Source organism: Thunnus maccoyii, chromosome 20 (genome assembly GCF_910596095.1).
Source record: "Thunnus maccoyii chromosome 20, fThuMac1.1, whole genome shotgun sequence".
NCBI classification, from domain to species: Eukaryota; Metazoa; Chordata; class Actinopteri; order Scombriformes; family Scombridae; genus Thunnus; species Thunnus maccoyii.
The window spans coordinates 23,764,115-23,776,194 of NC_056552.1; the positions used below are offsets into that span (position 1 = coordinate 23,764,115).

General features: G+C 39.8%; 1 protein-coding gene across 4 annotated transcripts in view; it reads right to left on the reverse strand.

Annotated features, from left to right (window-relative positions):
• LOC121886467 (growth arrest-specific protein 7-like) overlaps window positions 1-12,080 on the reverse strand; it is a 67,732-nt gene that overhangs the window by 26,933 nt on the left and 28,719 nt on the right. For 3 of the 4 annotated variants that reach the window (XM_042396455.1, XM_042396456.1, XM_042396457.1), the window contains exons 3-6: window positions 9,246-9,323; window positions 7,957-8,045; window positions 6,721-6,771; window positions 3,543-3,632 (exon numbers count right to left, since the gene is read on the reverse strand). In XM_042396455.1, the coding sequence (XP_042252389.1) occupies window positions 3,543-3,632; window positions 6,721-6,771; window positions 7,957-8,045; window positions 9,246-9,323 (308 nt within the window). Of the gene's footprint in view, window positions 1-3,542; window positions 3,633-6,720; window positions 6,772-7,956; window positions 8,046-9,245; window positions 9,324-10,442; window positions 10,529-12,080 lie in introns of those variants that run through there. The other variant, XM_042396458.1, reaches the window with a different exon arrangement.

A 12,080-nucleotide genomic window follows, 5' to 3' on the forward strand; every position in this document is an offset into this window, starting at 1 on the left:
TCCCTCTACACCTGACCATATTTTATAACCTTAGCTCATTTTAAAGATGCATTAATCAATATTTTGATGTTAACAATTGCTCAAACATGTTTAATAATATAATAAAGGGCTCACTTTTAGCGACAAACCCACTGAGAATTAGTTCTACTTTTTTAGTGTCTTTCAGCTCATTGTTTTGGTTTTGCTCTTTTGGTTCACTCTGACTTCTTTCAGCAGATAAAAACTCTGAAGAATCCACTCGACACTACCTGCCTAGCACCACACAGCAGACAGACAAAGTTTGCGACTAGCTGGTGAATACAGTGGAGCATTTAGCAGCTAAAGACCCAGATATTTCCCTCAGGAGTCGGTCGAGTGCAAACCATAATCGCGAGAGTGATCATTGGCCAGAAACACGACTCCAAATGAATGCTTATATTGCTCTGTTGTGTCTGCGGGATATGTTAAAAAGAACCACAAAAAATACAGCAGACAGACAAAGTTTGCGACTGGCTGGTGAACAATGTGGAGCATAAAGAAGCTGAAGAGTAAGACATTTTGTTGGCGGAGACCAAAACAGAGCTAAAAGGAGAGTACATACTTGACTTACATTTGTTAGGAAGCCAGAAACACAACTGCAAATTAATGCTAATGTTATTCTGTGTCTGCTGGATGTGTAAATAGGCGATAGGTTTGCTAACACCGTGGACATAACAACTTTATAAGGTTATAAAATCTCAGATGTTGTATTTTTAGCTTGTTCTGCTGCCCCCAAGTGGACAAAAAATCTATTACTGCAGCTTCAAGTGTAGTGATATAAGATGCTGCATCCTTAAGGTTTTATTTATGTCAGAGCATTTGGACTGACCGAAGAGTCAGAAAAATCTCAGTGAGAAAATACACAATTTATCTTTACAGCACAGATCATAGATTATTTAGAGTCCTATAAAATACTCAGTGTGAGATTCAGTATTGGATTCAGTTTTAGTCAGATTGGATTTAATTATCTTTATTTCACAAACGCACTGCTACATGGATGTTTTGTTTCATCCCTCTGTCGGAGTGGCACCTCCCTGTCAATCTTGTTTAAGTTAGAAACCTTATACATGGCCAAGAAATCCGGTATCTCCAGCAGAAGTCAAGCTTTGCTAACCAGTAACAAGTTTTTTTTATATGATGTTTAAGAGATTAGGTTACAGCAGAAAGCAGACAGTAAACAGGTTACTTAAGTGCCTGTTAAAGCACTAATTGCCAGTTCATTAACTCACATTAATCAGAGTCCTGAGAACTGAGGCCAAAACCAAGGGGTGTGAGAGCTGCGTCGATGATAAAAACTGACTTGTTTTCATCCAAACCTGTCAGGCCCTGTGTCCACTTTCCCTACAAGCTCTCTCTTCCCACTGTGTTGTTACCTCCATGTGTTTGACTACAGTGTGTTAGCCCCACACATCACACCTGGTAGAGATTACGCTGCAGGGGTGGGAGAACAGCAGAGGCCAGCTGGCTCGCTGCAGTCCAGCCAGTTACATGTAATGTATTATCCAGCCGCGCTGTCGGTCGGATCTTATTAAAGCCAACGCTGATTCTCAGCATGCGGCGTGGCCAGGATGAGATGAAATATGGAGTCATGTTGAAAGATGAAAAGGATCCGACTCTCCAGGATGTTCATTTAGAAATTTACTGGAGAGTGGCAATGTCAACAGAGGGAGAATGACTTTTCAAAAGGATAGTTTTTCTTGCTTTGGTCGCTAGTTATTCTCATTCAAGAATTTCACCGAAATCTTTCCCTTCTTCTCACTTTCCTCTGTATAGTCCTCTTCTTCCTGCTTTGAATTATCCAATCAGTTAACTTAGTGTGAGGAGTGGAATAGAAATCTCAGCACCTAGTGAAGTACTACAATGATTCACACTTTCAATGCTTGGCTAAATATACTCAGTTTTTACTCACTTTATTTACAAGAATTTGGCACTGTCACTTGGCAGGCCACATATAGTTATTTTCAAGATAAATGACTCAGAAATTCCATAATTTGGTATGTGAGTGGTACTAAACATCTTCTAGGGCAGTGGAAATGGGTCAAAACATAAAACTCAAGAACGCAAACGCAAGATGATAAACAGCAAAGGAAAGCATAAAAAAACATTTGCTGTTACAGAAAATTCTGTTTTTTTCAGGCTTTGAATATTTGCACCTTTCTTCGCGTGTGATGAAGGGCCACGAGTAGACACTGAGGTCACATGCCAGAAAGGTTAGGAACGATTGTTATTACTATCATTTCCATCAACCCCCATTCCTACTCCTATTGTTTTTCTTTTTTGTTTCCATTTCTTAGAAATAGGTTGAATATGGATAAGTTTTAGGCACTATGTTTCCCATCATGCAGTGGGTGATGTAGAAAGTTTATACAGTACAAATACAAAAAGTATAACTTAGTCATGGCATAAGTAAGTTAGCTGTGAGTGAAAAATTAGCTCAACTGGATAAAATACTAAATTTGGTAAATATGAGTCAAGACCTTGCACAATATGTAACTTGCCGCCAGGCTTTTCTCAATCAAAACAATAACAAAAGATGGAATTTGATGACGTTGTGAAGTGGCATGGGATCCTGGTAGTTGCTGTCTTCATTGTTAAACAACCAGTTAGGATTCCTTCAGTGTTCATTGTTCAGGAGGTTTTTACCCAAATTATCCACATAGGTCTCCTCCTCTCCAAAACAAACAGACCCAATGATTAAAACCGGTAAAAACAGTGAATAAAGAAGTTTCATGTAAAAAATCAGTGTTTCTCCGATACTGATCAGTGGACACAGGACATCTGGGAGGGTCTCTGTGTGAGCCGAGCTTCCGCTAACGTTTGCTCAGCTTGTTTCTGTGATAACTTAAGATCCAGACGTCTGATGACTAAAATCCTTCATCCGGTTAAAAGATATAGTTTAAAATGACCAAGATCTAAAAAGTTTATCATAAAAGTGTGGCTTAAAACTGAATAAAAGTCAATTTATGACAGTAGTTTCTGGTGGACAATCACAACACCGATGTATTATCTTGTATGTGTATACTCTTTGGTAGATGCCATTGTGGTGGACAACCACAACACCGACGCATATGCACAAGATGATTATCATCTTGTGCGCGTATACTCTTTGGTAGATGGTGTATGATGCCATTGACAGGTGACCAAATGAAACAGACCTTGATTTAAATCACGGATTTCTCTGGGTTTGAGAATTGTTGGAAACATTTGGGATAATCTAGGTACACAACTCAACAAAATATATAAAATAGGTTATGTTGAATAGATTTCAACATAAATTTATGGATTTTTGTCCTAAATGAGCATTAGAGAAATGGATAAAACTGGAAAGGTAAGCTGATTCCAGAGGTACATGGATGATGTCTGTGCATTCTGATTGACAGCTACCTAGAAAGAACGGGTGAGATTTTTGAAGCAAAATGTCAATCATGTGCTATGTTGAGTGTTGCTCTTGATCAACCCCCTTAAGATACAGTATATTATGGCCAGCTTGCACTATAGCCTCTTAAAAATTGAGGTAAATTTACCCAGAAATAGTCACAGTAGCTCCATTCGTCTGGTTTCAGCAGCTGTTGCTCCGGCATGCACAAAGGCGATGGGAACGTCACACAGTTAATCTGAGAGAGAAAGAGAGAGAGAGAGAGAGAGGGAGAGAGAGAGATAGAGAGAGAGAGAGAGAGAGAGAGGAAGAGAGAGAGCACATCACAAAGAGGGCAGTTTAATGGGGCAGTTTATTGCATCATGACAGACAACTTTGCTTTGATGCCACTGCACTCTACAGCAGCATTGTTAGTACACTGTGTGTTGGAAGACAGTTTATAGAAGTACACACACAGAGACTTCTACTCTGGTATTCAAAGTAGTCTGCACTCTGTTGCTTTGGCAACACTCTAATCTTGGCAGCTCAGAGAACACACAAATGTAAAGAAGGCACTTCCAATCGACCCAGCATTGTTCATTCAATTTTCTGTATTCACTCCGTCCTTGGAGACAGTATTGTCAATACAGAGCGTTTGTGGTTCTCATCCTTTTTGGGATTCATCATTCAACCCTCTACCACAACACTCTGAACATCTGCTTTGGCCCAGAGCAATCAGCAAAATGGATTCCCAAAGATTGCCTTTAATTATCTTGGTGCCGTTAATTGTCTGCTCGCTCTCCCGGCAGCAGTGATGTTGTTGAATATGTTGGCTGCAGGGCTCCCTGCTGTGAAGTGCTCAGTATTGCTGTAGGATTTCATTCAATAGAACTGCATGCAATGCGTTACTGTGGCACTTTCTGTGCTCGGGGACTTTGTGTTTTGCTTTTATGTTTTTCTTTTAAACCTCCAGGGTGGTGGAGAAGGTACGGTAGAAGATAGTCTTGCGAACTTTAAATGCATTCACACAACATAATAAAATTCTCTGAAATCACGGCTGCGTAATGACACAACCGCACAAGGTTAGGATTTGATAAGTCATCACTTCCAGATTTAGCAGAACAAAAACTCTGGGTTACCATGAAAATGTAAAACTTACTCTGCAGATTCTTCAATTGCCAATTCAATTTTTCATGACAAGGGAAGAAAGAAACAAAAGGAAGGGAAAGAAACCACATGAAGAAAATAAATTAAGTGGCATGTCTTCACTATAGAGATACAAACAGACCCAAGTTTAGCAAAGGCTCCGGGGCAGACAAAAGGAGCTTTATCTTCTCTCACATTCACTCCAATTAACCTCAGGAGGTAAACAGCCAGCAGCTAGGATGCACTGTTCCCATTTAAAAAAAACTTCAGTGGCACCAGAGAGCACCCCTGTCTAATGCCAAAGCCTCGCCTTTCAGAGCAAATCGACAAATACAGTTCTGTTGATGACTTTTACAGAGTCAATAGCCAGATTGAAATGGCAGAATGGAGGGGAAGGAGAAAAAGGCCTCTAATTCAACCTTATCTTGGCTTATGAAGCTTATAATTTGTTTGAGGGAATGGCGTCCTATTTAATCACTGTGGAGGTCCAGAGGTTGACAGCTAGCAGGGCTTTAGACTGACCCCCGCTTCTTTTGGTAAAGATGAGGGCAAGGCTACTTCCAACACTCCAATGAAGGGCTTAGTTTGTTTGCATTCACACACACAAACTGCTCCCAGAACTTTCTTTCCTGACCTTTGGTGACCTAGCTCAACTGACAATTCGCTGAATCACTCTACCAAACAGTGATTGTCCAGTCACAGCTTAGTACAGTAGGCATAACTTTGGATTTCTCCACATGCTGAAGCAAGCTATATTCAGCTATATTTACTATCCAAAGAGTTTGGACTATGGTGTCTTTTTTTTTTTTTTGCCTTTCCAAAACTGAGAATTCAAGAGCAAAATTGGAGATGGCATGGATTCAATAGCATGTTTGTCTGCTCTAACACAAGCTGCAAACATTTGCATGTCTGGCTAACTAGCTTACTACTCACAATAGTGACCTAGTGTTACTTTCACATCCAAAAATGAGCATATCATTAGCTAACTACATTATTTTGTACGGTTACGATATACTTTAGAAAAAGCTAAGTTCCCACTAATTTGGAGCCAGTCCTGATGTTAATACTGTAGAGTTTAGGCTAATGTTAGTAGCTCTGTGCTCTTTATTGGATTTAGGATAGATCACACTACTGCAACCCCAGCCAATTTAGCTTAGTTACGTTTGCCAAACTCATCGTTTAGCCCTCATACTCAAAGCCTTTTCTCTTGTAAACATGAAACATTATTACTATTATTTGAAAATATGACACTGTACTATAATACTACGGCTAACAAGCTACCCAATAAGAACAATTCTACTCCTTTATTACTCTACTCTAGCCTCAGTGTCCTAGCATGATGTTGTGTATTGTAGCCAAAAGGTTCACATTTAAGATATTTTTTCCAGGGTTCTTGTTTTAAAAAGAGGCATCAACCAACTACTACAGTTACAGTTTGCCTATAAATGAGATCTTTGGTCTATTTCTGTCTGAGACTTAGGACTCATTGTTTCAAAAATTACTAGGAATTTCGAGTGGCAAATTTGGCATTGTTATTGTAAACGTATGTGTATGTGCCTTGCTAGAATGGAAAAAGGGCCTTGCAAAGGGTCAACTGAGTCTTGACCTTTAGTATATAGTATCAGCAGGGGTTAAATTGGAACCTCAGCCTCGCCCCTCTTTCTCTCATGTTTCCTGTTATAACCATCTGCTTATCAATAGCATCACCCTGGTTGCTATGGAAGCAGAGACATGCCCTCTCTCTCTCTAAAGCTTGTGATTTTAAATGTACTGTAAGAGAAAAAAAAAAAAACAGAGAAAAGAGAAGTCAGAGTGAACTCCAAAACCTCTCAACAGCAGCACCTCTGCTGTTTACCGAGCATGAGGCCCAACAGGATGCAACAACCTGACAACAGAGGGGAAATTATCTGGATGGTGGATAGGATGATGTCACTGTGTATCTGTATACTAGCAACTGAACAACAACACTGAAGAAGACATTAAACACATTTACAGCTGTCATATAGTCAAGATTTTACTTTGTATATTGTCCCAGTGAAATAAACAGTGAACTGCATTTTCCTATATCATCATTTTCAAATTGGGGGAAAATATACTTAAGCTGTCCCCTGCTGGTATCACATGTGGTTCTTCAGGGCTAGTGTAGAGAGTCGGGTTTAGTTCATGGTTAGTTAAGAGTTCCCGTTAGTTGTCCCACTCACCGTGACCGTGGTCTCCTTCTGTTTCCTGGTGGGCGATGTTGATCCCGGGCTCTGCAGGGAGAAGAAGGACGCTCCGTCAAAACCTCCGTCCTCCATGTCAGACATGACTGCTCAACATACACACACTGTCACTCGCACGCACACAAACACAGTTGTTTTCCTGGCAAGCTCTGTTAGCGTCTGTCTGGTGTTCTCTCTGCTCCTGCTGCTGCTGCTGTGTGTGTATGCATGCATGTGTGTTAGTGTGTGTGTTGCTGTGCAGAGTGGGGAGGATAGTTCTGCAGAGCAAAGCAAAGCTTTCTCTCTCTTTGTGTGAGTGTGGATGTGTGTGTGTGTATGTGTGTGTGTGTGTATGTGTGTGATTTCTAACACTTAAGCTTAGAATGGAGTAATTTCCAGTCTCCTATGATAAACCATCAGTGTGTGAGTGTGTTAAGGGGGCAGAAATTAGGAAAGAAGTGTAAATATAAAGTGAGACAAAAGGATGAAAAGTATAGAAAGCTGCTCTTTCTATACATAAAAAAAGAGAACAGGACCTTGAATCATCAGTAGCATAAGTGTGTTTATATTTTTTGAATGACTGGGTGTGTGTGCACAAGTGTGAGATGCAGGAAAGCAGGGAAATGAGGAGACAGAGTGAATAAGTGGTGGGTGGATCCTGTATAACTGCACCCTGACTGCCTGGTTAATTATGATCAAGGGAGCAGATACTGTAGGCGGGATTAATCCTCTCTAACAGCCATCAGCCTCTCCATGAGGATAATAATGAGAGAGGAAGGGGAGAGGAGGTTTGATCATCTGAAATGTGGAAGGACATCATACATCATAATTATAGTTATTATAAAACTCGGGCTATGTGTTATTCATTTTTATAACTGTATAACAATGCTATTAGAGGTGACTTGTTGATTCCACAGTTTTATGTGCTCATTACATTTGAATCATTACTGGATATTTAATGATGACATCAGTATGGGCGTTCCCTTTAATTTCTCTATAATTTAGTTTATATAATATAACACACTGTAATAATTTAGACAATCACACAGACTGAAAGAAATAATGACAAACATTTGACAGTAATTTTATTATGAGCACCCCCAAATGTTTTTGTTGTCTGTGCACGAAAAAGGGACAGCACAATACAAACTTTACTTTCATTTAGCACAGTTTTTCAGACTGGGCTGTGTGTGATGTTGTCGAGAAAAAGGAACAACAAGAGTCAGACAGCATTACCTGTGGCTCTGTACTGCTCTTCCTGACCAGACTGTTGTTTGAATGCTCCACATGGTGCAAGGGACTACCACCTGCATGAAATCCATTCACTAGAGAGACAAATGAGAGAAAGAGAGAGAGATAAAGACATAGAAATTTCATTAGTTCTTTGATGTCTGATTAGCTGCCATGCTGTAAACTTTAGTTGATCCGGGGGGGGATTCACTTATCTTTATGAGTGAAACAAGCCAGTGCTGACCTGTGTCTTTGTTTTTTTAGCTTGATAAATGTGTTTAATGGGGCTGGCACAGTAGTGGATTTACCCAATCCAGAGACCTAGATTGGGTAAATCTATCACTATGTTTTTGTTTATGGTCTTTCATAAGCTCTTAGTAACCGCTTAAGTACTTTCAAACTACTGATTTACTGAGTCAAGTTCCATATTTAAAACTTAGGAAAAGTATTACAGAAGATAGTAAGTGTTTCCCCTATAATTGTGGGCCGCCAGGATAACGAGAACCCCCGCCAGGCCAAAAAAATCTTTTTGTTAATGCCAAAAATAATGGCAAATGTCCATTCATTCAGAAATCAATAGCGTTTAAGGGCGTCTCTGTGCATCACTGTTCCAAAACATGAGTCAACTTCTTTGTCATTGCCTGGGAAACTCGTGGTAGCGTAGCTCCTTTTAAGGAATAGGGCAGTGCGTAATGTGTGTTTGTAGCGAGTGAGTGGTTGAGTGCGAGCGGCAGAAAAGTGATGGTGAATGCGAGCAGAGCAGAGGAAAAGGTTAGCAGGAAGTTGTCTGCCATTTATGCCATTTATCTGGCAGTAAATGGGTCTAGCTCCAAAGTTAGCAACAACGGGTTAGCCTAACCTGACCATGCTAAATAGAGGAACAGAGAATGGAGAAATGTGTGGCTGCTGAGTCTCTCCTGAGTTGTGCTCAGCGCAACCCCCTTGTTCTTTGGTTTGAGGCAAAACTAAATAGTCATTTATAATACAGGTGATACATATGAATGATTGCTACTTCCAGTATTTGAGTGGGAAACGCCTCAAAAACTTTACTGCCTTTTTCTGTTTGTCTGTCTTTAGGAGCAGGGTCAGAAGACGGACAGATGAGGCCTTAGTTCTGCAGTTGAGGCCACAGATAAAATTAGTCACAGGAAGTGTCTGTGTGTCTGTGTATGGTGTGAATGAGCGGGTGCTTTGTGCTACTGTGGAAATTTAGGTGAATTCACAGCCTCGGGGCACTAGTACTTGAGGATGTTGAAGTGATAGAGACTTCAGATGAAGAGATAGAGTTGTAGTACCTGCTGGCAGGGAGTTCTTGTGTCGGAGAGAGGTTTTGGGGGTCCCAGGCACACTGGACGGTCGTTCCCATGTTGTTTCTGATAGAGTGATCAGGAGAAGAGGAAGAAGATGATAACATTATGAGAACAGTACCAGCTGTGATTATACTTTTGTCATTTTGTTGACGATTGCAACTATTTATGGGCAACAGTAAGAAGAAGTGATTCCACCCAAAGCTGCACATTTGGCACTTACCGCAGTCAGCAGTTAAACTACAAATGAACAAATGAAAAAAATAAGTATATGTGTTGTGTCCAATCTTACTGTACATTTGTAGTGATAACTAGCCTGATAAGAAGTCTCAATTACCATTTTGTTCTACTTCATTCATCCAGCCTAAAATCATGTTCATATGTTCTGCTTCATGTTTCATGTATTGCTGAGATTCTTTCCAGTCAACATGGAAGCTGTGGTAGCTGAAGCTATTGTAGGAGCAGTTCACAGAAATCAAAGACTTATCCCAAAGCCATGACTAATGCTGCTTCAGCTGATTAGTCAACTGAGAGAGAACTGCCAATAATTTTGACACTCAATTAATGGTTTCACTCATTTCTAAAGCAAAATGCCAAAAAATTGTATGTTTCCAGCCTCTAAAATGTGAGGATTACATCACTTAATATTGAGTGTGAGATTGGGTTTTAGACTCATGGTCAGACAGCAACAGAAATTTGAGAACTTTGAAATTTTGATGGACATTTTTCACAATTTTCTGGCATTTTATAGATACATGACAAATTAATTGATAACAAAAAGTAATTATAAGTTGCAGCCACACATTCACGCTTGTTTTCATTTTTGTGGCCATTTTTCTGTCACAATTTTTCCTATGTGCAGTAGCTAGGGTGCTAGCAAGCTACTTAAGAAGATAACGCCCCTTTTCTTAGACCTCTACAGAGTTCTGCTTGGTTGTATGTTTCTCCAAGCACAACACTGACCTAAAGTATTTGAATTGCTGAACAAACTGGAGCAGTGATTCAGAGGTATGGGACCAGGCTAAGTGATGTCACATGTACCATGTCAATTATGAGTCGCTAACATCAATAGTTCTCTGGCTCAAATGACAATTGTCTTCTTCTTTTCTACCTTAAACTTACACTAACTTGCTTGTTGGCTAAAATTAGCATTAGCAAACACAGCTAACAGCAAGCACAGCTTACCCAGAAATGTGTTTACAATGTCTCCCATTGCATAACATTGTGAAAACAAGTGGCCACTGTCATGGCTAAAAGCTAGCTTTTTTTCACAGGACGGAGTCTTTTGTGGTTAGTTTATTCCTTCTAATGAGTAAAACAATTTTGAGAACCACATACCATTAATCATCAATATAATATTAAAGCTTAAAGAGGTATGGGACTTGTTAGCATCATTAGATATCTTAGCCAATGAGATTCAGTTAAGGTGGTTGCCATATACTTGCCAAACATGTTTAGTGGCTTGATGGATCCTATGTGTCGAGATTTGGATTTTGTGGCTTCAATATCTACAAAGAATTGTTCTGTATCTTATCAGGATGAGAATTAGACCACAATCCCATTGTAAAGGGCCTACATTCTGAAATGCTAGTGGAGGGTGCATGAGTAGGCTTGTAGTTAGCATGTCTTGTACTACAACCATGAATATACTGAGTTACTGTACAGCACAGTAATACCCACTAAATACAACAGGTACCAGCTTTTATTAACCATTTAGAAAGGAAAAATATGCTTTCACAATGTTTCAAACACTTCTTTTGGTGGTTTCTGAAGTTAAACTGAGCTCCACAAAGGCACAATTGCTCTTCCATCATCTGTCCCCATTCCACTTCTGCTGGTTAAGATGCTGGAGAACGAGCATACAGTACAAAAAGCTTGACCGACAGAGACCTTAATATAGAAGGTCTGTCTTTGATTTTTATTCCTCTATGTCCACTCTCACCACAGCACTGAGCTCAATTAGCCGTTTACTGTCAGCACAGAAAGAAGAGGCACAGACATGTAAAGAGCTCTTATTTCATTTGGATCTTTTTGGCTGGCTCTGCTCTATTTGGCACTGCCTAGCAGAAGAGACAACTGAGCAAAGCCCATCAGCTCAAATGACACGCATGGAGAGGATAACTGGCAGCAGGCTTATGGAGAGAGGCTGTGCCTTCATGTTTGATGTACAACACCAGCGTAAAGCCTGTACTTGTGGGTCCTAAAAGCCTCAATTTTTCTCCCATAGCCTGTCATAAACAAATCGATACTCTGAGAAATATAGGATATTAATGCAGAAAAATATAGCATAATCTACTTAGCCCAGGGAAATTGTTCATCATGACTGTGTTCCTCGCCAGAGGGGTAGCAGTCAAAACACCATTTAAAAAAACATTTATATTACATTAAATATGTGGATAATGTTCAGTTTGCCATTGCAAAGCCAGGAAGCTGAAATAAAATGACAAATTGAGATAGTTTGTCATTGTTATTTGCAATTTAATGTTCCCACAAAGTCTGTGTAAAGGAAAACACATTATACATGTTAGAAAATAATTGCTGAAAACATATGGAAAGACTGAACTGTGTAGTACTGAATTATGGAGTTAGAGCATTAAACTGTTTTCATAATTTCTGGATTTTTTGGGCGGGCTTGAACTGGTGGCTCTATGATGTAGAGGGGTTACTAGCATGATTTCTACAGTTAACAGAGTATTGTTAGTATGGTATTAATAGTTTAAAGTTTTAAACTTTGACTACCACCACCAATACCAACATTCTCAATTAGAGAAAGGGTGAAAATAAGGCACAAAGAAGGCCCCACGACTGAGTTTGCATTAGGCC